Source organism: Gracilinanus agilis, chromosome 6 (genome assembly GCF_016433145.1).
Source record: "Gracilinanus agilis isolate LMUSP501 chromosome 6, AgileGrace, whole genome shotgun sequence".
NCBI classification, from domain to species: Eukaryota; Metazoa; Chordata; class Mammalia; order Didelphimorphia; family Didelphidae; genus Gracilinanus; species Gracilinanus agilis.
Genome location: NC_058135.1, coordinates 5,328,395 through 5,355,866, shown reverse-complemented (window position 1 = coordinate 5,355,866; position 27,472 = coordinate 5,328,395). Strand labels below are relative to the sequence as shown.

The window sequence follows — 27,472 nt, the reverse complement described above, 5'->3', positions numbered from 1 at the left end:
TGTTTCCTCTCCTCCAGTTCTTCCTCTGAATGTGGGCAGTGTTCTTTTCCATAAGTCCCTCAGAATTGTTATGGATCATTGCATGGGTGTGGGTCTTTAAATGGATGATACCCTGGTCTTGCTTCAAAATCGCTTTATCATGTAAAGGAAAGAGAGGAATAATTGCTTCTGCCCCTTTTACTGTAATGTCTTTGCTTTCAGTGTCATTGCCCTGCTTGTATGGATTTCTTTGTCATTATACTCTGTAATTATTAATATATTGTCCTGGCCGTTTGTCTTTTCCCCATCTTGGCTATTTCTTCCTGTATCATTTTGGCTAATTCAGCTTTTAGAGATGCTAAAGTCACTCGTTCCTCAGCCTTATGTCCCAATAACTGTCCCATCAGGTTTTTTTAGCACCAAATACATTTGCAGGAATGAAGTAATAGCTGCCATAAATGATGGAGTAAATGCTATCAGTTTTTCTATCTCCATTTTTAACCAGTTGTAAGAATCTATTAAATGAATGAGGTCCAATATGTAATTCAATATAGTCTCTGTCCAAAGCCCATACATCATAGTTCTAAAAGAATATAACATGATAGAGCTACTCAGAACCACAAAGCTCTTCCCATTTCCCAGAACATGTTTCATTGTATCTGCTTAGCTATTTAGGCTTTCTGCTTTGCTGTTCTTTGCTTTTTGTCCTTGAGAGGCTTTTGTAGCTAAAGGGAGAGACTAATCCAAAATGGCTGCTGTCTGACTGCTTTTCAGTATTTTGCTTTTAAAAAATGGCTTTTGTGATTAAATCAGGTTCTTTGCTTTGTTTTGGCTTGCCACAAATGTATGTGGGGAGAGTATTGATGGTAAAATGGGGGGGGTACCTAGACTCCCCCCTTGTTAGCTTTCAATGGGCCAGATTAGCTCTTCATTCACCCACACCCCAGGGAAGAGACCTATGAGGGAATAAACTTAAAAAGGTTCCCAAAATGGCAAAGCTATAGTGGGGATGTTGAAGGAAGGTGTTGGGGTTCAGTTGTGACCCTAATGGGTTGGATCCCACCCTCAGAGCCAGCACTATGGAGACAAGCCTCCCCCCTCCTCAGTTCTAGAGCTTTGATCTTCAAGATGGTGTTTGGTATTTGTCTTCCCCTCAGCCACAAGATCGGTCTTCCTCCCCTCCAAATAACAGCCCCAAACTACCACTAATAAACTAATAAAGTTTATTATAAGGATGAGGGAATTCAGGATAACAGGATAAGGGATGTTTGAGGATTTTTGAGGAAGGAGGAAATGGGGATAACTTCTCTATCAACTCTGAACCCCACAACAAGAGAGCAGTTCTGGTTTCTTCTCAGAAGCCCACTTTCCCTCCCCTCGCAATATCCTATCCTTAACACTGACAAACAGGGGAATAACTGCAAGGAAGGGTCCCCCAAGTGCCCGCTCCCTCTGGAGTCTGGGCACTAAGGCCAATTATGGAACACAACTCTTTTGGTTTCTCCTTCGTTGGCAATGAAGTCAGTAGGAAGGTTTTGATGTTGAAATCTCCAGGTTACCCCTTAATTTTTTTGCTCAGAAGAGCTAAATTCCTGTCCAGATCCTCCCAGCCACCCACAAGCATCCACCCCCAAAGCCCACCAGAGAGTTTGAATGTCCTCTCAGGAACTTTTGGCAGTTGGCCATTGGCAGTTTACAATCTTCATAATTTTCACCAAGCTCCCTCCTTCACTGGCCCCTCCCAAACAGAATTCTCTCAGAGTTCCATGGGGTCGGCTTCCAGTCCCTTCCAAGATGAGTGCTTAGTGATCCTTGATTTACCCCAAATCCACACTTACACTAGCTACCTACAAAGAGCAGGCTGTATTTTCTGAAATTTCACTATATACATATTGTGGCTACTTTAAAGAGTTTGTCATTTTATTCCCTGGATCCAGTTCACTAATAATCACCAATGTGATCCACAAAGGATCTGCAGATGATTTTCTAAGAGATGGTTACATTCTATTAAAGATGTGAAGATTGTTCCCATGAGTTTCATGATAGTATTTTGGTTAATGACAAGAACTATCTGCTCACTTGACAGTGTTCAATTAAGTTCTGTATTTTGATATTTGGGCAACTGAATTATTTATACGCTATTCTAGAATACAATTTCCCAGGTCCAGTTGATTTAACTTGGCTTTAGGAGCCAATATTATTTTCTCAGTATCTGTCGATTTCCACAAGAAAAATTAACTTTAAAAAAAATTTTGACCAAAGGTTAATTCTAAAGAGTTGACACTTTCCAACAGCAAGTTGGGCCCACTAAATAATTTTTAACTGTCAATCTTTTAATCATACCTAAACATCCAACAAGCATGAGAAGTTCATATTTTTTAAAATTTGTTTAGAATTTTAAGTTAGGAAAAATAGAAAAGCCAAAGAATAAACAAAAACTTCTGAAGAGAAATTACCTCTTTATTAACAATGAAAAATATAGCATCAGGAAATGTTAGTCTTCAACAAAATATAATCTACTTAGTTGAGTTGGGAAAAATTCAATGATTCTAACTGGCATTAAAGATCAGGAAAGCCCCTGACAAAACTGGACTAGCAAAGTCAGTCCTCCCTTCTTTGACAGGATGCAAAGTGCTGGATTTGGAGTTAGAATACTGGTTTCAAATCCTGGCTCTACTTCTTATCCACCTGAATGATAGGCCTGGGCTGTTCAATTTAACCACCGTGGGTCTGAGTTTCTACACCTATAAAATGAGGGAGTAAACAGAAGATTTCTGAGATCCCTTCGAGTCCCATTACAGATCTATGATCCATTTCCTCCCTGGCAGAGAGCCCTATTCATTCTTTTTCATGCTAGGATAGTCCCCTAAAAAAGTAATGTTATCAAACCTCAGAGTAAATGAGCTGTAAATATTAAATACTACCAGGACCTCAGAGAAAGAAGCAATCTTAATTCAAACGTATCACTCCCTACATGTAGAATTTCAAGGTTCAGGGGGAAAAAGGGAATAAATGGAAGAGAACAGCCTTCTTCAGATCTTCTGCTGACTGACAAATAAGGCTGTCCTAGTGACTGCCTAAGGCCAATCCTGTTAAAAAAGTATTAACACTTGAAACTTTGCTTGCCAATTAAGTTTTAAACAAAGTTTCCTTTAACTAGACAGAAATTATATTAAAGATTTTTTTCTTTTAATATATAAGTTGGAAAAGATGATCTATAAGGTCTTTTCTAGAAGTAAACTTATGAATAATACTAATCTCTTCTCCAGACTAAACATTTTAAATTCCTTCAAACAGTCATCATATAGCATAGGCCTGGAGTCCTTATTCCTGTTTGGCTGCCCTCCCCCAGATGCTCTTTTGCTTGAAAATGTCTTTCCTAATATGCAGCTGTTAAAACCAAACAAAATAATCCAGATGTGGTCTGATGGGGCACAGTCCAATGAACCAAGCCTTTGTCCCATTTGGTCTGTACAATCTGCCTCTCAATATTGTCCTGAGATCATCAGGGCTTTTTTTTTGGCTGAATTGTCACACTATTTACTAACATTGTAGTTCACTAAAATCTCCAAATCTTTTTCAGAAAAACTGCTGCCCAGCCATACCTTCTCCTTCTTCTACTTGTGACCTTGATTTCTTTTGACTCAAGCATATTTATCTCTATTAAATTTCATCTAATCATTACATATGACCTACAATCCTAGCCTGGTAAATTTTTTGGATTATAAATCGACTAACTCATTTAAAAATATTCACAAATGTACTTATTGGAAAAAAAAGAGATTATGAAATGTTAAGAGCAACATCTGTCACACTATAATTTTTAAAATGCAGAATTAAAAACAAAAAAATAAGAATGAAATATTAGTATTTGGTATTTAGATAGCATTGTGAGGTTAGCAAAAACACACTTCATATACATTATGTCATTTGGATCTCAACAACGTTATGAGGCTGATTCTCCAAATTGACTTCTTCAAGGGTTTCAATAAGATCAAATGATTTGTATTCCTAAATGGAGAAATATTATGTGTAATTCTAAAAAATTGTACTCATTATTATAGAAATTAGAAGAATTAGTCATAAGGAAAGGTTGGAGTACTAAATGGTCTAAGATGATATGGGGCGGGGGGGGGGGGGGGAGATAGAAGATGGCACCAAGAGTATAACTTGAAGGAATAAGAAAAATAGGATAATCTGTACCACACAAAGAGGGCATGGGAAGGGGAGGGGATGAATACTATTATAAAGAGAGCATTAATCAGAAATACTTAAACCTTACTCTAAGAGGACTTAAACCTGAGAGGGAAGAGAAGCTAGATCTACTGGGATATTGAATTCTTTCTTATCCTATGGAGAAAGTCAGAAGGGATAAACCAAGGTGGGTAGGGTGGGGGGAGTTCAAAAAGGGAGGGGAAGAGAGGGAGGAGAGAATTCATTAGGCCTTAAAAAATAATAAGAGGCAAACAAAAGGGGAGGGGGTGGAAAGGGAAGTAAACTAAGGGAGGGGATAAGGGGGCCTGATTTAAAACAAATGACTGATTTAAAAGGAAATAGTGTAAAAAGAAGGGGCAGGAAAAGGAGAGGGAATCAAAATGTCTGGGAATACACAGTTGATAATTGTAACTCTGAATGTGAATGGGATGAACTCGCCCATAAAAAGGAAGCAAATAGCAGAGTGGATGAGAAACCAAAAGCCTACCATGTATTGTCTACAAGAAACACACATGAGACAGGCCGACATACACAGAGTAAAAATAAAAGGCTGGAGCAAAATCTATTGGGCTTCAACTGAGAAAAAGAAGGTAGGAATTGCAATCATGATTTCTGACAAAGCCAAAGTAAAAATAGATCTTGTTAAAAGACATAGGGAAGGTAATGACATCCTGATAAAAGGCAGTATAAACAATGAAGAAATAGCAGTACTCAATATGTATGCACCAAATAGTATAGCATCCAAATTTCTAAAGGAGAAACTGGCAGAGCTCAAGGAGAAAATAGATAGTAAAAGTATACTACTGGGGGATCTAAATATTCCTCTATCAAATCTAGATAAATCAAACCAAAAAATAAGTAAGAAAGAGATAAGAGAGGTGAATGAAATCCTAGAAAAATTAGATTTAATAGGTATGTGGAGAAAAATAAATAGGGACAAAAAGGAATACACCTTTTCAGCTGCACATGGTACATTCATGAAGACTGACTATGTACTAGGGCATATAAACATGGCAAAAAAATGCAAAAGAGCAGAAATAATAAATGTAACCTTTTCAGATCATAATGCAATAAAAATAATAATCAGTAAGGGCACATGGACAGGCAAATAAAAACTAATTGGAAATTAAACAATATGATTCTCCAAAATCAAATAGTTAAAGAACAAATCATAGAAACAATAATTTCATTGAAGAGAATGGCAATGATGAGACATCCTACCAAAATCTGTGGGATACAGATAAAGTAGTACTCAGGGAGATTTATATCATTGAGTGCATATAATAAAAAATAAGAGAGGGCAACTATCAAAGAACTGGGCAGGCAAATAAAAAAACTAGAAAGGGAACAAATTAAAAATCACCAGTTAAAAACTATATTAGAGATTATAAAAATCAAAGGAGAAATCAATAAAATTGAAAGCAAAATAACTATTAAATTAATAAATAAGACCAGAAGCTGGTACTTTGAAAAAATAAATCAAATTGACAAAGTACTGCTCAATCTAATTAAAAAAAAGGAAAGAAGAAAGCCAAATTATCAGTATCAAAGATGAAAAGGGAGACCTCACTTCTAAGGAAGAGGAAATCAAGGCAATCATTTAAAAACTATTTTGCCCATTTATATGGCAATAAATATAGCAACCTAGGTGATATGGATGAATATTTACCAAAATATAAATTGCCTAGATTAACAGTAGAAGAAATAGAACACTTAAATAAACCCATATCAGAAAAAGAAAATGAATAAGCCATTAAAGAACTCCCTAAGAAAAAAATCTCCAGGACCAGATGGATTCACAAGTGAATTCTATCAAACCTTTAAAGAACTAATTCCAATACTACACAATCTATTTGACACAATAATCAAAGAAGGAGTTCTACCGAACTCCTTTTATGATACAAATATGGTACTGAGCCCGAAGCCAGGTAGATCAAAAACAGAGAAAAAAAACTATAGACCAATCTCCCTAATGAACATAGATGCAAAAATCTTAAAAATTCTTAAATCTTAGAAATGAAAGATCCAAAGTCATTGGGCCTACCCTGAACATTTTAGATCTTAGCTTGGGCAACTAGCAAAAAGAATCTAACAAGTGATCACGAGGGTTATTCTTTATGATCAGGTGGGATTTATCCCAGGAATGTAAGGATGGTTCAACATTAGGAAAACCTTTCACATAATTGATGATATCAACAAGCAAACCAATAAAAACCACATGATTATCTTAATAGATGCAGAAAAAGCCTTTGACAAAATACAACACCCATTCCTACCGAAAACACTAGAAAGGTTAGGAATAGAAGGGACTTTCCCCAAAATAATAAATGGTATATATCTAAAACCATCAAAAAACATCATATGCAATGGGGATAAAACAGAAGTATTCCTAATAAGATCAGGAGTGAAACAAGGATGCCCATTGTCACCCCTATTATTTAACATTGTACTGGAAATACTAGCAGTAGCAATTAGAGAAGAAAAAAAATTGAAGGTATTAAAATAGGCAACGAGGGGACCAAGCTATCACTCTTTGCAGATTATATGATGGTCTACTTAAAATATCCTAGAGAATCAACTAAAAAGTTAGTGGAAATAATCAACAGCTTTAGCAAATTTGCAGGATACAAAATAAACCCACATAAATCATCAGCATTTCTATATATTTCCAACACAACACAACAGGAAGAGTTAGAAAGAAAAATTCCATTTAAAATAACCCTAGACAATGTAAAACACTTTGGAATATATCTGCCAAGACAAACACAGGAATTATACGAACACAACTACGAAACCCTTTCCACACAATTAAAACTAGATCTAAACGATTGGAAAAACATTGAGTGCTCATGGGTACAAGGAGCTAACATAATAAAAATTACCATCCTACCCAAATTAATTTACCTATTTAGTGCTATACTTATCAAACTACCAAAAACCTTTTTTTTTTCTGAATTAGAAAAAATTATAACAAAGTTCATTTGGAAGAACAAAAGACCAAGAATATAAAAGGAAATAATGAAAAAAATATGAAGGAAGGTGGCCTAGCAGTACCAGATCTTAAACTGTACTATAAAGCTGTAGTCACTAAACAATATGGTACTGACGAAGAGACAGAAGGGAGGATCAGTGGAATAGACTAGGGGTAAGTGACCTCAGAAAGACAGTCTTCGATAAACCCAAAGAACCCAACTTTTGGGAGAAAAACCCACTATTTTACAAAAACTGCTGGGAAAATTGGAAAACAATATGGGAGAGATTAGGTTTAGATCAACATCTCACACCCTACACCAAGATAAATTCAGAATGGGTGAATGACTTGAATAGAAAGAAGGAAACATAGGTGAGCACAGAATAGTATACCTGTCATATCTATGGGAAAGGAAAGATTTTAAAACCAAGCAAGAGTTAGAAAAAAAAAATCACAAAATGTAAAATAAATAATTTTGACTACATTAAACTAAAAAGGTTTTGTACAGACAAAACGAATGCTACCAAAATTAGAAGGGAAGCAACAAATTGGGGAAAAAATCTTTATAACAAAAGACTCAAACAAAGGGCTAATTACTCAATTATACAAGGAGCTAAATCAATTGTACAAAAAAAATCAAGCCATCCCCCAATGGATAAATGGGCAAGGAACATGAATAGGCAATTTTCAGATAAAGAAAACTATCAACAGCACATGAGAAAGTGTTCTAAATCTCAAATAATTAGAGAAATGCAAATCAAAACAACTCTGAGGTATCACCTCATACCTAGCAGATTGGCTAAAATGACACAGAGGAGAGTAAAGAATGCTGGAGGGGATGTGGCAAAATTGGGACATTAAGGCATTGCTGGTGGAGTTGTGAACTGATCCATTCTGGATGGCAATCTGGAGCTATGCTCAAAGGGCTTTAAAAGCCTTTTGATACAGCTATGGCACTGCTTGGATTATACCCCAAAGAGATAAGGAAAAAGATTTGTACAAAAATATTTATAGCCACACTCTTTGTGGTGGCAAAAAATTGGAAAATGAGACAATGTCCTTTGATTGGGGAATGGCTGAACAAATTGTGGTATCTGTTGGTGATGGAATACTATTGTGGCTCAAAGGAATAATGAACTGGAGGAATTCCATGTGAACTGGAATGACCTCCAGGAATTGATGCAGAGTGAAAGGAGCAGATGCAGGAGAACATTGTACACAGAGACTGATACACTGTGGTACAATCGAACATAACGGACTACTAGCAGCAATGCAAGGATCCAGAGCAAGGATGAGGGACTTATAAGAAAGAAAAGCAGCCACAATCAGAGGAAGAACCGTGGGAGGAGAAACACAGAAGAAAAACAACTGCTTGAACACATGGGATGATGGGGATATTGTTGGGGATGTAGACACTAAACAATAACTCTAGTCCAACTATCAATAATATGGAATTAGCTCTTGATCAATGGCATATATAACTCAGTGTAATCATGCATCGTCTAAGGGGGGCTGAGGGATTTGGGGGAGAGGGAAAGAACATGAAATATGTAACTATGGGGAAATATTCAAAATACAAATTAAAAAAAAAAGTTTTCTGGGACCTTAGGGGGAAGTTTGATTAGCAGTCTGAGGGCTGTACAGTTTGTGAATTTGAACTCATGTTTTCTAACTCCTAAGCTCAACGTTAAACCCTTCTTCTCCTGGCTTTAATGATTTTTTGTTGTTGTTGTTGCAACAGCTTTTTAATTCCTAATAATCCTAAGTATCTATTTTATTCTTTGTAATCCACTCTCTTCCTTTACATACACATACAGAGAGTAATTCTGAAGGAAAAGAATACCCAGAGGAATCAGGAAAGGCCAGTTATTCCACAAGATGGTATGCATATAGAAATATGTGCATATGTATTTGTTTATACAGATATAAATATAAAAACTTGTTGATTAAGTCAAATGTGCAAAAGTACAATAAGTATGGCTGAAAAACATCCAACTGGCTAACAAAACAATCGCAGAATACTAAAACCTAGAAACTATGAGAATTTCTGTATAATAAAAGCTACTTGATTTCATGAAAATATGTGAAATAAGGGAAAAATCAATCAGATGCACTTATGGCTTAAACACATTATTCAGTAAAAGCAAGGAGAAATTAATAATAAATGACAACCCCTACATAATACCTATCATCTCCAAACAACATTTATTATTAAGTGAAAAAAATACATATTTACACAGACACGAAGGTACATAGGCTTAAAGATCTTTCTTGAAAGAAATGACTAGCAAATTTTCCTCATATATGAGATGATATTCCATCAAATATGCATTTAACACAGTTTAATTACTTATTGTAAAAGAGATTATACAGCAGCATTTTGTTATACTAAATTAAATGGGATTTTTAAAATAAACACAATGAGATTTTATATTCTCCACATCTTTCAGTTAAATTATGAGATCATAGAAATGTGGTCTATTGTTAAATATTGCTTCCTTGTTCTCTTAAAAATGGCTTCACTAACAATGCCCTCAACTTGTATATAGGTAATTTTCAAGATGATTTCGAACAGATGGGAGAGTGGACATATATGCTAGAAATTACTGATGTTCCTTCAGTCCCTTTTTTTGATATTGGTAAGGTCTGATTTCAGTAAACTGATTCCTCCATGCCCTCACAGCAGTAGACATAACCCATTTAGTTCTCCTTTGAGTTGTTTCTACATCCTATAGAATTATCTGAGAATCTATACTGGGGTCCAAGGGTGATTGGTTTCACTATCTTTGATGGAGAAGAGTATGCTGAAATGTTTTATATAATATCTTTTCATTTCCAGTTCTGAATGAGGTAACTGCTTAGTCTGAAGTTTTATGAAGCGTTCTTTAAACTGGCTTTACCCCTACCCTCTAGGTTGCCTAACAACTATCTGTCATCTTTTTTAATAAGATTTTACAAATGAGGTTTATAAAATTGTTTTAACTGAACACCGTATTTTCCCCCCTCTCTTTCTAAAAACAAATTATTGTTCCCCATCCACATAGTAACATCATTTCAGGATTCTTTGGAAAATGTAATAATAGAAATAATCCTGTTCAATGAATCTCTATTAATAAACATCAGAGGAGGAGTAAAACAAGGAGTTGTATACTATTCTCTAGAGGTATTTGCCAATGTAATGCTGGATATCCATAGAGGCCAGGTTGGGTAGCAATCACCTGTGGACAGTGAGGTACTTCAGATGCCCCCTACTTAGGGAGGGCACTATGTTCCTTCAAGGTACTGTATCACTTTTAGGAAGAGTTCTATAATTATCACATAACCAAAAGAATTTGGTTCATAAATCCACAGAGGAAAAGAAAAACCAAGAACATCCCATTCCATCCTACTAGCCAAATTGCAATATAAATTTAAATGCACATGCTGCAGAGCTTTCCAAAAGCATGTATATTAGGATATAGTACAGATGGGTAAGTTGGGCCCAAAGGGAAAAAGAAGATGCATGGACTACATTACTTGTAGAAAATTGCAAAGCTCTTTTATAGACCTCAAACTTCCTATGATAGCAAAGATCCATCTTTTCAATAATAACATTTCATTGTTATCATTTACTGGCTAGGTGACTCTGGGCCAGTCACAATGTCTGCTTCAGTTTCCTAACCTATAAAATGGAGATAATAATAGCACCTCTCTCCCAGGGTTTTAGTCAAATGAAATCAAATATGACAATATTTGTTAAGTGCTTGGAATATTGTAAGGACTTCATAAGTGAGTTTCTTTCCTTCCTTCCTGATATTATTACATGGCAACAAGATGTGGAATTAAACTGTTTTTAAGGACTAAAGATGATTTCACACTCAGGCGCATGAAGAGGTACATGGAAGACTAGATCTGGCTGCAATACATGGCCAAACAAGAAACAGTGAAGGACAGGAGTAAAGGATGTTATCAAAAAATTTATGAAAGGAAAAGAAAATAGTAGCTCCACTAGGACCCTCAAGATAGTAAGAGAAAGCAAGGAAGGCTTCTGACACTTTGGGTTAATCTCCTGTATCAAAATTTTTGGGAGAATATGACAGGAGTGGCAGAGAACATATTGTGATTTGATAAGATCACAGATTCATTGGTATGATTTATTCCAAAGATATCTATCTATACCTAACAGAGGTGATGATCTTCCAAATTAAACTGCTCTATATTACTTCTCCAGTGATCAAAGAGAAATGGCAAAAACAAGTAACATTACTATATTACTTTATTTTGTTGGACTAGCACAGGAAGCATTTTAAAATACTTTAAAAAAACAATGGGACACACCCAATAAAAATAATTTTTCCATTTTAAAATAAACTTAAGTTTGGATGAACTTCAGCTCCTACTAGATCTGAATGGTCTCAGAAATAGAATATGGACATTAGAACTAGAAACTATGTAGTTATCCAGCTGAGTTAATCACTACCAATCCACTAACTATTGAGAGTCAATCAGTCCAGAACATGTCTTACATGCTAGTCATGTACCCTCGTTATGCCGCACACAATGTAGAAGTAAAGACAAAAGATATGGTCCCCACTTTCAAAGAGTTTACCATAATAACTGTTCTATTTCTTCTGGAAAAGGGATATCAATTGATTTTCCTATCTACTAATTCACCATCCCTGTGATTCTCTACAAAAAAATTCCAGGTCCTGGCCACAGTATTCTTATAGATGTTATATTCCTCCATTAAAATGTAAGCAATCTGAGAGAACTGGCTGTCACATTTTTCATTTTCATATTCCAAGTGCTTAAAGAACAGTGTCTGGAACATAGCAAGTACTTAATTTTTTTTTTAATCCATTCATTCATCCATGCATCATCTAGCCTTTCATTCATTTAAGAACCAGGTTGACCTATAACTAACTCTACGAGGCATTCAGTAATCTCTCTTTCCTGAAAATTCTCCAGTAATTGAAAAAATACTACCCATATGCCACTTAATTTATGCTGCCTTGTACTAATTATTAAGCTAAGTACTTCATGCCTACTTTCCCTCACTATAACACATGTTCCTTGAGGGCTAGCATGGTGTGATGGTTTTCTATACTCCTAACAAGACCAACCACCTAATAAGCACAAGATTAATTTACTGAACTAGTGATCGCTGCATGTTCAGAGAAGTAAACAGAAAAATAACTTAGCAGAAATAATCTCTTCCACACACGGTTCTCTTATAGTACTTTAACATTCTCCTTTGTGTTACTCAGCCTCCCTACAATATACAACATATGGGTGAAGAGGTGTTACATAATAAATGGTGCAGTAGATAAGAGTGCTGGGCCTGGAATCAAGAAAACCAGAGTTCAAGTGGGTTTTAGACATTTACTGCTGTGTTACTTTGGGAAAGTTGCTTACCCTGTTTGCCTCTGTTTCCTCAACTGTAAAATGGGCATAATAATAGTACCTCCTCCCAAGGTTATGAAGATTGAATAAGATAATATCCATAATGTGTTTAGCATAGTGACTGGCAAATAGTAGTTGCTATATAAATGCTAGTTATCATCATTATTAGTCATTATTGAATTTTTCATGGTGTAGAGTAGCTTCTCAAAGAAAAGAGAAGGAAGGATCAAAAAATCACAAAATCAGGGAGTTGGTCTACATAATCTCTAAGGTCCTTATGACTCAAAGATTCTATGACTACGAAAAGAACTAAGCAAAAGTTCAAGAGCATAAGGGGCTCAAAAGTCTTTATCAGAGTATCAATTGAGATAGTCACAAAGTACAGTACACAGTTTGTGTATAATATAGCCATTGTAAGGGGAGAAGTTTCCCTCAAAAGAAACCACAACTGAGAGCAAGGGAGTAATACATTTTCTGGACATATTCTGTTTTTAGGTGTTTTTTTAATGTCTAGGTAAGAGGAAGTAAAGTTGCAAAAAGAAACAGACTTATGGCCTCTACAATTGATATGAATTAATATTATATTTGTACATGGCTTAAAAATTTAATAACTAAGTTAGTAAATTGCTACTACCATATAAGAGTGGTATGAATTTAAAAACTAAGACCTAGTTGCCTAATATTTCCCCCTTAAACATGAAAGTCAAGAAATTCTACCATTATTCCTTAACAATTACTTTAAGTAGCACTATCCTGATAAAATAATGTGTTAAAATCCATATTTACATCTGTTTATTTTAACCAGTAAATATCAGAACCTTGCTTCCTTATATATCCAAATAAACACAAGACAATAACTAACAAGAATCAATGAGAATCTAGTATAAAATAGGTTTCTTAACATTTAGATACTCCCTAAAAATCTTTCCTAAACATGGTGCTTTTTGCCATTAACACGAGAGTTCATCCCACTGAAACTGCTCTCTCTAAAATTGACTTTTTTTTGACAAAAAAGTGACTTTAATCGACAAATTTCATAGCCTTTTCTCAATCCTAATCTGTTGTAACTTCTCTAAAGCATATTAAATTCCCTGTTCTGGTTTTTGTTTGTTTGTTGGTGGTGTTTTGTTTTTTGTTTTTTTTTTTTGACACTGCAGCTCTTGGTAGTTCTCCTCCTGAAAACTAACTACTTCTCAGGTTCCTTTGCTGAACTATTATCCCTCTTCTCTCAACTCCTATTGGTTTGTGTACCTAAAAGCTCTCTTATGGACTCTCTTATCTCTTCTCCCTATACTCCCTCATTCAGAGATTTAACAGTTCTCATGATTTCAAGTGTCATCTATATAGAAGACTCACATACATGAGGTCTTGTATCTCTTCCAAGCTGTCATCCCATATCATCAATGTCAATTAGACATCTCAAACCCAGTGCAACACAATACTCCTCCTCCTCAACATACCCCTGCCCAAATTCATCCCAACCTGCCCCATTTCCAGTTATAGAGGATAAGAGGAAAGGAGAATATAAAATGAGAAGAGGGGACTGGAAGGAGAAGAAATCCAGGATGAACAGGATCATCTTAAAAAAGATTAAAGTAAAAAAAGAACATAATACCGTGTTTATAGTGGGAAAAGGAATTTGAAACTTAAAATCTTCTGCACAGAATAAAATTAATGAGCTAGAATAAAAAACAAAGTGGTCATGTGGGTAAAAAAAAATCTCTTCATCATATTTCCCTGATAAGGGTCTGGCAGCCAAGATATATAAACAATTAATAAATACATATAAAACTGTTAGCCATTTCCCAACCAAAAAATGATTAAAGGATATCAACAAACAGTTCATTCTCAAAGGAACTACAAAGTATTCATAACTACATTAAAAAATGCTCAAAATCACAAAAGAAAAAATGCAAATCAAAAAAATCTGGAAGTTTCACTCACTCCCTGAAAACTGGTAAAAATGACCAAAAAAGGGCAACAATTAGTATGGAGGGGGAATGAAAGGATAGCCACACTAATACATTGTTGGTGGAGCTGTGAAATGATGTTACCATTCTGGAAAGCTATATATGTGTGTGTGTGTGTGTGTGTGTGTATATATATATATATATATATATATGTATGTATACACACATATATATATATTTTTTCTCTTTCCAAAATATAATGGTCATTTGTCATATGGGATAGTTCTCTGGGAGAATATATGGGATACTATAGTGATGTTAGAAACAAATATCAGTAAAAACTTACTTTAAAATACCCCCCCTCCAAAAAAAAGAAGAAAAAGAAAGAAAAGAAAGAATATGAAAGGGAATTGACAGTTTGGCACAAGAGATACAAAACTTTGTCCAAGCAACAAACTCCCTGAAAATTAGAATGAAGCAAAAAGAAGCCAGTGACTCTACAAGTAACATGAAATATTAAAATAAATTCAAAAGGTTGAAAAAATAGAATATATAAAGAATCTCATAACAAAAAAAACCACATCTAACCTGGAAAACAGATCAGGGGGAAATATTTAAGAATTATTGAGCTATCTGAACACTATAAATGTGCCCTCTCCCATGAAAAAAAGATGTCATATTAAAGAAAAATGCCCAGATCTCTTTGAATTGGGAACAATGTAGAACCTAAAAGAAGCTACCAATCACCTTCAGAATGAAACCCCTAAAGGAAAACTCTAAAGAACACAAGTCAAAAATTCAGTGTTTTGTCTGAAAGAAAAAGTATTGCAAACAGAGAGAAAGAAATTATTCAAGTTGTAGGGAACCACATAGCCACATATGATTTACCAGTCACCACTATAAAGGAGTAGCAAATTTGGAATACGATATTCCAGAAGGTATATCCTGGAAATATCCTTTGCTTATGGGGTAAAATAACTTACCCAGCAAAACTGAGTTTAATACTGAAAGGAAGAAAATAGATTTTTAATGAAATAGAAGACTTATAAGACTTCCTGATGAAAAGACCAGAGCCTCAAAGAAATTCTAAAGTTTGAATACAGGAGTAAAGAGAAACAAAAAGGTAAAAAAAAACATTAATAAATAACCCTAAAGGACTGGTTGTTGCCCTTGGTACTCTTAACAGGGCCAAAATGACATCACTGGTGATGTCTTTTAACTTGCTTGTGAATTGGATTTAAGTGAAGTAGAGCTGCACAAAGCCTCACTCTCTCTTCCATAGCCATTCAAGTCCAATGGCAAAAGTCAAAATGACTGGGATGGCTTGGGATGCAGTGGATGACCCTGTGTCTTTGATGTCTGACCAAGCTCTGAGTGTTCCACAAGTCACCTTCATGGCCTGTAGAAAAAATGGCTCTCCTATGCTGAGGGATGTCTTCACATGCTTCAGGTAGCTATCCCCTAACTCGCCACCAGGCTTGAGGTCTGTTGGTTACCCTCAACTCAGTTTACCCTGCTTGCTGAGAGTTTACCAGTTGTGGCAACTGCAATATGGTACAACTTCTTGGAACCACAGTTGGCAACAGGGCGGCAAGTGGACACCAAAGGAGGAAAGCAGCCCTGAAAAGGGCATGGCAAATCTTCACACCCTAAGTACTAGTTTTCTCTGAACACCCCATATTTAGAACATCTAGTAAAATGACTGAGAAGAAAAAGTTAGACCATCTAGAGAAGAAAGAGAATATCTAGAAGAGAGTGATCAATAGCATCACAGGCTATAAGGAGGTCGGGTTTGAAAAAAGGTCATTAGGTTTGGCAATTATGAGATGACTGGTAATTATGGAAAAGGACTGAACAAGGATAAACTGCTTTCATACAAATATAATACATGTCTCTCCTCTAAACCCTATCACAGCAGAGTTCACAGAGGGTATCCAATTAGACAAGGTCTGGAAATGTTTTGGCTATATCTTATGATCTTAAGAATAAAAAGAGAGGGGAGTAGGAATACACTGGGTAAGGGAGGAGGAAGGTTATGGGGAAATTATCTCATAATTAGGGTATGAAAATTGATATTTATACAATTAAAGAGGAAGAAACTAGAGGAGAGGCTGACAAATGAACCTCCTCATCTGAATTGAAAGAATACACACATAGTTGGGAGCAGAAATATATTTCATTCAACAGGGAAAACAGGAAAGAAAGGGGAAGGAAGTGGGGGGAAAGTGGGTATTAGGAGGGTGGTTTAAGGTAAGGATTAGGCTTAAATAAAACAAACTTTAAGGATGTAACTCTTCTTAAGGTGGCAAATGATGGGAAAGTGAGGGAGTGTCCCCAAACTGGGGAATGGATGAACCAGCTATGGTATATAAATGGGATGAAATACTATCATACTATCTTAGCATAATGACTGGTCAGGATTCCAGAAGACTAATGATGAAACAGGCTTCCTACTTCCTGACAGAAAGGTAAAGGCCTAAATATAAAAGTTATACTATAAACACTTTTTCCTGTAACACCCTCCATCATCATCACCACCAACACACAAAAAAAATCCCCCCCCCCAAACTCAGATTAGGCACCTTTTACAACTAATAATTTTTTTTTTAAATCATATGGGAAGAATTCTTAACTATATAAAAGAGACAAGGAATCATAAATAATAAAATACAGTTGAAAATTATTTGTAAAGGTATAATCAATTCAGCCAGAATAAAAAAAGTTGTTGATTGGGGAAAAACAATGTTGGCATCAAAATATCAAAGTATTAACAATCATATGAAGGACTAATCCACATAAAAAATCAGAACTATAACTATCAAAACAACTATGATGTGGGGGCAGCTGGGTAGCTCAGTGGATTGAGAGCCAGGCCTAGAGACGGGAGGTCCTAGGTTCAAATCTGACCTCAGCCACTTCCCAGCTGTGTGACCCTGGGCAAGTCACTTGACCCCCATTGCCTACCCTTACCACTCTTCCACCTATAAGTCAATACACAGAAGTTAAGGGTTTAAAAAAAAATAAAATAAAAAAAATAAAATAAAAAAAAACAACTATGATGTTCCAACATTCCACCTCACTCACACAAGAAAACTGTCAAAGATAACAAAAGATGGAAACAGTGTATGTTAGAGGAGCTATGGGATTATGGGCACACTAAAACCCTATTGGAAGAACTGTAAATTTGTCCATTTATGGAAATGATTTGGATTTATGTTTAAGATGTGATGAAAACACTCACACACTGTAACTGAACTGTGCTGGGCACACACTCCAAGGAGGTCAATGACAGAAAGGTTTCAGTATAATGAAATATCCACAGAAACACTTTTTGGATTAGCAAAGAATTAAGAGAGGAAAAGTAGATAGATGTCCACTGACTGGAGAATGGCTATGTGATATATGAATGTAATGAAAAATTACTATACTTTAAGAAATAAATATGAAGCATTAAGAAACACATGAGAAGATTTATAGGACTAGATGGAAAATGAAGTAAGCAGAATTAGAAAACAATATACCCAATGACTAAAATCATTTAATAGAAAAAAACAAGACAACACTGAATATTAAGCAACTGTAGCAACCATAGCTTTGTTCTGGAGGATTATTAAGAAAGTGAATTCTTTCCCTCCCATAAGTGAGGACCTCCAAGTGTGGATATTGGATATACCACTGAATATTGCTGATAATCTAGGTGGCTTTACTGAAGTACTTTTTTCTTTTTTCTCTCATAAAGTGATGATCTTTTGTGAGGGAGACGGGAATATATATTCAAAATGAGAATGGTAACATAAAAACAAAAACTATGGCTATAAATAATATCAAAAATATTCTGCGAAAAGACTCAGCTTTAAAAGACTCAACCAAATCTGAGAGGGTGAAGAAGTCCAACAGAAAACACAATGCCATTCCTTAAACCATTTGGAAATAACAATAATTTATCTAAAAAATCCTCCTCTACCAGAACTAGGTACCATCCCTTCAAAGGTAATCAAGGTAAATGTATGGACAATAAGTAGAAGTGCTGACTATAAGATATAAAGAACTTAAAAGATTAAATAGATTTATAAATTAATTTAATTGATTAGTAGAGGATATTTTGGGCCTTTTAGTTTTTAGTTAACTTTTTAGTTTGTTGTAGTGTAAATCACAAGGAGAGATGTGAATCCTGACTCCAATGGTTACTAGCTCTCTATACAAGTCACTTATACTTTTATATGATTTTATTAAGTATTTTACTTTGCATTATTTCAAAAACTTAGTTCCAAATTTCTTTATATTCCTACTATTTGTCCATCATAACTGTAATATAATATTCAATTATATTAAAGCAAAAACTTAATTTAATATATTCTCTATTGCTTACATTGCTTCTAGTTTGTTTGTCTTTTATTAATGGGTCTTCTGCAACTTTTAAAAACCCTGCCTAAATATCTAAAGCCTTTTTTTCCCCCTGGTTGATGCATATGCCCAGGAGCAGCTGGATGTCTAAATGAGAGAGAGAGAGCCTAGAGTCTGATCTAAAGATGAGAGATCCTGGATTTAAATGTGGCCTCAGACGCTTCCTAGCTGTGGGATCTTAACCCCCACTGCCTAGCTCCTACCATTCTTATGCCTTAGAACCAATACACAGTATTGATTCTAAGGCCAAAGGTAATGTTTGAGGTTTTTTTTAACAATTTTTAAAAAATAAAACTTAAATTTAAAAAATTTTAATGGACCAAAGATTGTGATTACTTTGAATCCTGTATGAGAAAAAGCAAAGACAGTACAGTTGGTCTATAGTGTGAGACAGGAAATAAAGAACAATAAGACTGGAGAGGAAGATTGCTGACAGGTGGTAAAGAGCTTTGAATACCAGAGAAAAGTTTATAATTGATTCTGGAAGCAACAGGGAAACATAGGCTGGACATACAGATCTAATTCTGTGAGACTGAATTTAACCTTTAATTCCTATTAATAGGCTGTTTTCAGGTGTAGTACAGTGAAAGATCATTGGATTTAGATTCTGAAGTACTATGATTGGATCCAGCTATGTGACCATAACTCTGGTCCTTACTTTCCTCATCTGTAAAATCTAGGGGTATGAACTAGATGATCTCCAAGATGCCACTCCGTTTTGGCTCTATGATCCTAATAAAGTTTATATACTTAGTTTGATTAATAAGCATTTTCTGTAAATCTACCAAGTTATTGGTGGAGTAGAAAAGACTGTTAACATTTTGCAAGAATACTGGTAAAAGGAACACCAACACAGATGAAACTACAATCCAAAGTCTAAGCTGGGAAAACAGATGCAAGATGACATCATATTACATAAACATATAAATCAGCTAAAAATCTTTGAGTGATCATTTAAGAAGAAACCGAATATCTTTTAATTCATGTCCTATTTTAATTTTCATTTGATTAAATAGAAACAAAGGTAGGTTTTTGGTTGATCTTGTGATTTATTAACAGTAGAGTACTAGTGAAATAAAACACCAAAGTTATCCAGGAACAAAGACCAGGCTTTCTGATGGAAAAATGAGGAAAGAAAATAAAGCGATTAGCTTCCTCTGTCAACCAGGAAGCAGTATTGATATTAGTTTCACACATAATAAATAACTGCTCATCTCATTTTCTGAGAGACAATACAAATCATATAGATAACATCATCGAGAAACGATGTTTAAAGATAGGATCAACTAACATTAATGATCAGAATATCTGTACATTGATGCTTTAAAACAGAAGAAATCAATACTAAGAAAATAGAACCACAAAGGACTGAATATTTGCATAATTGTACTAAGTTCCTTTTTTTAAAAGCTTGTCAATCAGTCAATAAGCATTTTAGTGCTTATTATATGCTAGACCAGATTCCAATGATATAGAATTAGCATTTCAACAGCCCAGGAGCTTCAGAGAAAGTTTAACTACAAACAAACAAACAACAAAAAAAACAAACAAACATCCAAATTATTTCACCAAAACAAGTTGCCTGAAAAATTAAACCTTAATTTTAGAGAATACTGAATAGGGAACAGTTGGCCATCTCAATATTTTATCTAAATCGTATTTTTAAGTCAAAATTAAACTCTTCTTACATTTCTGGCTCAAACTTTCCTTTGTAGATTTTCTTCACTAATTTTAGAACAAGACTACAACTTTTACCCTGAGTTTGGTTATCAGCCAAATAATGCAGAAATTTTGCACTGACATTGTACTGTACTTTAAAATCTTGCAAATTTAGGGCCACAGTATCACATTAAATGAAGTTATATAGGAGCTAATAACTATAAAGCTGCTTTAAGGTTTGCAGAGTACTTTACATGTATTAAGAATCCTGTGAGGCAGGTTTTACCAATGAAGAAACTGGCCCTGAGAAATTACTGGCTTAGAGCAAGCATGTATCTGAGGCAGGACCGAAATGCAAGCCAAGCACTGTGTCCATGACACCACCATCTAGTTGCCTCTCTGTGTACACACATGTACATACTGGTACTAAGGGAGGCAGTTCTCTCTTCTTTTCCTGTGTTGCTGTCACATGGACACACATCCTTGATGACAGCCCAATGAATGGTGCATTAACCAACTTCAGCTAAATCCTAGTCATTTCTGGATACCATCTGATAAACAGATCATTCCAAAATGCTAATTCTTCACCACTTCCAGGATAACTTCCTAACAAACTGGCCTGGGCTCTTCTCTGGGCCCTTCCAAAAAGTCCGTTCCATCCCCTTCTTACCCAGGGGTGCTTCTCACCCATGAACTATCAGAACACTGATCCCTACATTCTCCTACTATATGTTCTCCTCTCCTTTATAATGTGTAAAACAGTTATTCAAAGGTTACTTTAATATTTACATCAATCAAAAATAAGCTATTTCTTTCTATGGACTGTGTGGCTTATGACAAAAATACAGAATAATATCAAAGAAATTATTGTTCAGGGCGGGTTTTCCAAATCCTTATTCCTCTTGGTGTGGTAGGAAGAATGCTGGATTTAGTAGGCTTTGAAATCTTGCATCTTCTGCTTATTAACTGTGTGTTCATTTGCCAAGTCATTTAACCTGTTTAAGCCTGGTTTCCTAATCAGGAAAAAAAAAGGAGAAAACAGAATTCACTCCAGATGACTGTTGTGAGGCTCAAATGGAGTATTTGAAAGCACACTGCAAAAACTTACAGCACTGTTATGTGCCTGCTGTTTTTGTTACTATGAATATCATTATTAGACACTGACTTTCTCAGACAACCATAGAGAACAAGCCCAGCAGCTCATCTCAGGAAATAACCAGTAGTTTATTGCATCCTTCTCATCTTCTAATTTTTTATCTTTCCCTACCAATGGCTCCTCCTACCATTGACAAATATGTGCAGATATTCCCTGTCCTTGAAAAACCTTTTTGATTCAGTTGCTGATCAGTCATTTTAGTCCTGTCTGTCTCTTTGTGACCTCATTTGGGGTTTTCTTGGCAAAGACAACGGAGTGGTTTGCCATTTCCTTCTCCAACTCTTTTTTACAGATGAAGAAATGAAGGCAAATAGGAGGATTAAGTGACTTGCCCAGAGTGACATAGTTAGTGTCTGAGGCCAGAGTTGAACTCAAGAAGATGAGTTCTTCTGACTCCGGGGTAGGCACTTTATCCATTGTGCCACCTGGCTGCTCTGATTATTGATTCTACCATCCCCTTAAGATACTATCTAAGAGAGCTCTCCCCTTTTATAGCCAAAGTCCTTGAAAAAGTGGTTTACATTCAATGCCTCCTCTTCTCTCATTCACTTGCAGCTTCTTGACTGCATCACTCCCTTATGGCTCTCTCCAAAATTACCTCTGAGGGTGTAGCTAGGTGGCTCAGTGGACTGAGAGCCAGGTCTAGAGACAGGAGTTCCTGGATTCAAATCCAGCCTCAGATACTTTCCAGCTGTGTGACTGGGCAAGTCACTTGACCCCCACTGCCTATCCCTTTACCACTCTTCTGCCTTGGAGCCAATACACAGTATTGATTCTGAGTCAGAAGGTGAGGGTTTAAAAAAAATTACCTATGAGCTAGCTCTTAATTGCCAAATCCTCATGTTTCTTGGCCTTTTTGAAGTATTTAGCACTGCTGATTTCCTGCCAGGCTAGACTCTCCCCTCCCTTGTAGGAGATAATGCTCTCTCCGCTTTCCTCTTACCTGCCTTGTCCAATCCTCATTCATACCCCAAGTCCCTTTGTGCAGATATACCCCAAGCCTGTCCCAGACTCTTTTCCTTCTCTCTACAGCATCTTGGCGACATTACCAGCTTTCATGGTTTCAACTTTTGTCAGCTGCCAGAGCTCTACAGCTCAGTCTCTTCTGAAGTCCAGGATCACATCCCCAATTCCTTTTTAACCTCTGAAAGAGATCTGGATGTCCAGCAGGCATTTCAAATGCAACAGAAGGACAAACAGATAGCATCTTTGAACCCAAACCCCACCTTCTTCCTATTTGTTTCTGCTGAAGGTGCCGCCTTCCTTCCAGTCAACCTTCAAGCCAGCATTCCAGGCTGCCAAAGGCTCAGTCACATTCAGTATTTAAGTCTTATCAATTCTATAGTTACAAGCTCAATACATCTTGCATCTATCACCTTTTCTCTATTCATAAGACAACCAACTTAGTTCAAAGCCTCATCACCACACTTTCCTGGATTACTGCCTCAAGTCTCTTCTCTCTTTGATCCATTCTTCATGCAGATACCAAACTGTATTCCTAAAGCATTGGTTGGACCATGTCAAGAAGCTGCAGTGGCTCCCTATTGTCCATTTGCTCTCTATGGGATAAAATACAAAATCCCATTCGACATTCCAATCCTTTCACAATCTAGCTTGAACCCATCTTTCCTGTTTATTATTACACATTACTCTATTTCATGCTGTCCTATCTACTGGTGCTATATGTGCTCCATGTCCCACTTCCAAATCTTTGCCCAAGCTAGCAGCACATTCCTGAAACATTCTCCATGTTCTCACACACCACCACTGCCTTGGCCTCCACAAAAGCCTTCGATGCACCCGAACCACCAGTCCTGCTTCCAGCCCAGGCAGCATTGAGGTAGAAGCGGCTCACCTTCCTCACCACCATCAGCGGCATCTGCTGAGCCACAGCTACCAACAGGAACCCTAGGAAGGGCAGCCCCCAGGCCCAGTCTTGCTTTTAGGTCTGCCTTGGCAGCCCTCTGAGGAAGTTAACTCCTATGAAAAATGAAGTCAGTCATCCTCACCAAGACCAGCTCAGCTGAGATGAAGCAGCATGGCCCCTTGAGGGACAAACAGGAAGCAGCAGATGCCAGGTGAGTCAGACTGCCATCATCTTCTCTCACCTGGTGGGGACAGCCCTGAACCCAAGGGCCTACAGAATAGCAACGCCTCCAGTCTAGTGCCAGCAAGCATCTTCTTAGGAAGCAGCCTCTGGGAAGATGCAGCTTGGCCACTGATAGCTGAGACCCAGAAAGAATGTTTAGCCCACCAAAGGCCCCAGCACTGTCAAATGGTTCAATATCAGAAAACTGAAAGGATTTAACAGTAGAAATGACATTTGAGAAGTAACTTACAAATGCTTTTCATTCATTCATTTTCCCCCACTATGGGATTCTTATCCATCCTCAAGAAAGGAAGATTTCACTAAATTAGATGTTACCTCTTTTACAGGAAGGTCATGCTGACACCATGTCACCATCCCTAGCTGACCTCCCTGCTCCATTTATTTATGATTTGTGTTTAGGTATTTGTAAGGAAGTATGGTATAGTGGATAGAGAACGCTGCCCAAAGTGCCAGGACCACCTGATGACCCGTGACCCTGGACACCTAACTCCTCAGTCCTCCAACCCAAGTGTCAAACATGCTGCCCTCAACTCTCCCCAAGGTGGCCCAAACCAGAATAATATGTACTTGGGAAATATTTAACCGAATAAATAAAGGTATACCACAGTATAGATAACCTTGTATTTTCAAATTAAGTCACTCTTCGGTCTATAGGGATCCTTATGTACTGTTTAGTGTTTCTGGCCGGCCATCCTGTTTGCCTTTGAGGTTGACCTCGCTGCTCTAAGCAATTCTAAAACTCTTTGAGTTGTAGAGAAGACACCAACATGTATGGTAGGAGTTTCCTTACTCAGGAGTTCTGGTGCCAATAAATTACAGCAACCCAGTCCCTATCCTAATTATCTGCAGACATGTAAAGAATGTAAGCTCCTTGAAAGCAAGGATTGGGTTCCAGAGGTTTTGTCTTTGTATCTCCAGGACTTAACACAGTGGCCACCACACTACAAGTAACTAATAAGTGCCCAAAGAATTAATTAACACGAATGCCAATAAAACTAGAGGCAAGTCAAACCAACCAAAAGAGGAACTTTCTTCTCTTACCTGATAAGGTTAAAGCAGACTTTTATGAATTTTTAAGTGTTTTTTTTTTATTTTGTTGTACACACTCAATATCTGATATTGCTTTGAAACACCTGAAAAGAAACTTAGTTTTGTGATCAAGTTAATTTAACAAAATATAATTTAAATTTTCATCATTTAGGGCTACACTACCAGCAGATCAATAATGATCTCTGCTGATTACAAGGCAATATCAAATTTTCCTTCAATTCCCCCAAATGGACAATGGAGTAAAATTAACAAACAATTAAAATATCTTCTTACTTTACCAATGATGTAATAGGGAAGAAACCCAGACACAATTATTGAATACCTTTCTGCAGATTCTGAATAGTCAAGATTCACATTAAAGAAGAATCAATTCCTTGAAAGGATGTTAGTTGAAATACAAACAACAAATTACTCCAGGTGTATAATTTGCCCTCCCAGAAAATCCATTTCTATCTGGCTACCTTCTTCTCCACAGAAGAACATTACCCTTTCTAAACAAAAATTTCCACTGAAAATTTTAAAATCAAACAATCTTCTTCTTTAAGTTTCCATCTGGCTTCGGGTCTTCTATTAAATCAACTACAACTAAACTACACACCAAAAAGCCCTTTTCCATCAACATGCTGATTTGGCAAGTGAAAGCGGAAAGTTTAAACTTCATTGTTTCAACTACTTTCTAAAATGACAGGAATCAACCGAAATATGGTTTGCAATCATAACATTAGCTGTTTTTATTCATGTAATGCACGTTTTTGTTTTCTGAATGAAAACATGTCCAATATCTTTAGCATTACCTTTTAAAAGCTTCAGCTGGGTTCCTCTCGCATTCCCCAGGTTGTAAGAGGCTTTGGACTGCTGGATCTCTTAGCTTGTCCTCATACCCCTGGATTAGTCCACTGTGGCAGATCTGAGCAACTAGACCTCGAACAAATCCTCCAACGCACAGGGTGTCAGAGTCCTGGGCTTTGCAAAAATGAAAGGCCAGGGCTTGTCGATGTAAACCTCTCTGCAAACTTGTAGGTGAACTTGGCCACAATAGCTCAGTACAGAGGGCTGTCTTACCACTGCCAGGCCCTCCTACCAACAACACACCCCAGGCTGCTCCTTTCCCAGAGACAACACTAGCATTATTCCCAGGATTCACAAGGGATGGGTTGTTGACAGCACTGTTACTACAGTTAGTTTTCTCCTGCAGGCAATGCTGAAGCTTGTGGAAAACCCACTCTCTACAGTAAAACTGCTTCCCCTGCAGCAAACTGGTTTGAGCCATTTTGCAGGCTTTCTCTTCCCAAGGACTGGTCATAGTAGACTGCTCTCCTTCAGCATCTGCTAAAACTTGAGGGTACATAAAAGGAGATCTTGAGACCCACTAGGTTATACCTTGCAAACGAAGCTCCAAGTGGGATCACTACTAAATGTTTCTCACAAAGCTCATTGGGCAGAGAGTTCTTTTTGCAGATGTTTCATTTTATTTCCGTCCTTTGTCTTGAGTAGCAGATAATATATTAGTTTAATTGTTGATCTGATGAAAAGATGTCTGGTCCCAGAACTCAATAATACTTTTCATATGGCTCAATAGGTCACAGAACTCCATGGCTACATCTGGAATTTATATAAATTGTGGATGTTTCATAGAGATGAGACAATACATCTGGAATAACTAAAGGGAAAGCCCAGTCTTTCAAAGTATACCAAATGCTTCTCTTGACTACTAGTGTTAATTTTGTGCCTGAAAAGCACATCCAGAAAAGCTCTCCTCCATAGGAAAATTGAACAGAGTGCTTTACTCTAGAAAACAAATTACCATTTTCCAGCAGACACAGCCCCAGACTTCTTTAAGAAGAGTCATTCAAAGCGATGGACCGTGACAGTTTCAGACACCGGCAAAGACACAAAAATTATTCCGATCACAGCCTCTTCTCTTCGGGGCAGTGAAGCTGTGCAAACGTCAATTCCTTCTAAACGTCCGAGCATGAATTTTCTGGGACCAGAAGATTCTCCCTGAACCTGTTCGCAGGTTCCTTGGGTTTGGTCCGGAGAGTTTACATCTTCCACGAGAGACTGAAATAAAACAAAGAGACAAACAGAAAGCATGAGCTCGGGGTAGCATGGGACCGCTTTACTGTCCGACTAGCAAAAAGGCACTATTCGGGGGAGGGCGGGTTCTTTGTAGCTTGGCCCGGGTCCCGGCTTCATGGGACTTGGGGGTTCAGGTGCTCAAGGAGCCTCAGCGGCCGCTGTTCTTGCACGAAGTTGAGAGCCGGCCCCAGTCCGGATCCCACAAAGACCCTCAGGCGGCCCGATCTCCGCTTCCAGGCGGCTCTGAGGGGCCCTGGGCTCTTCCCTGCCTGCCCGGCCCGCGGCCGAAGTCTTTAGGGACGCAGCCGGCTCCGAAGGAGGACGCACGGCAGGGTGCGGAGGCTCGCGAGGGCCCGCCCCCGCCCGGGCTCTGGTCGGAGGAGACAAAGCGGGGCGCGCGAGGAGGGGGAGGGGGCCTGGCCCCGACAGGCCCGCAGTAAGGGAGCGCGAGGCCTCCGCCCGCCCCGGTTACCTCCGCCACCGCTGCCTCAGACGGCGCACGCCCGGACACAGCGGCCTCCTCGCCGCCGCCGCCGCCGCCGCCTCCGCCCCTCTTC

The 27,472-nt window shown here is 37.3% G+C and overlaps 1 protein-coding gene across 1 annotated transcript in view; it reads right to left on the bottom strand.

Annotated features, from left to right (window-relative positions):
* Positions 1 to 26,139, bottom strand: part of ANKRD50 (ankyrin repeat domain 50) — a 73,674-nt gene extending 47,535 nt beyond the window's left edge. The window contains exon 1 of the mRNA XM_044682188.1: positions 25,631 to 26,139. Coding sequence (XP_044538123.1) covers positions 25,631 to 26,139 — 509 coding nt within the window. The remainder of the gene's footprint in view (positions 1 to 25,630) is intronic.
* Between the last annotated feature and the right edge of the window lie 1,333 nt (positions 26,140 to 27,472).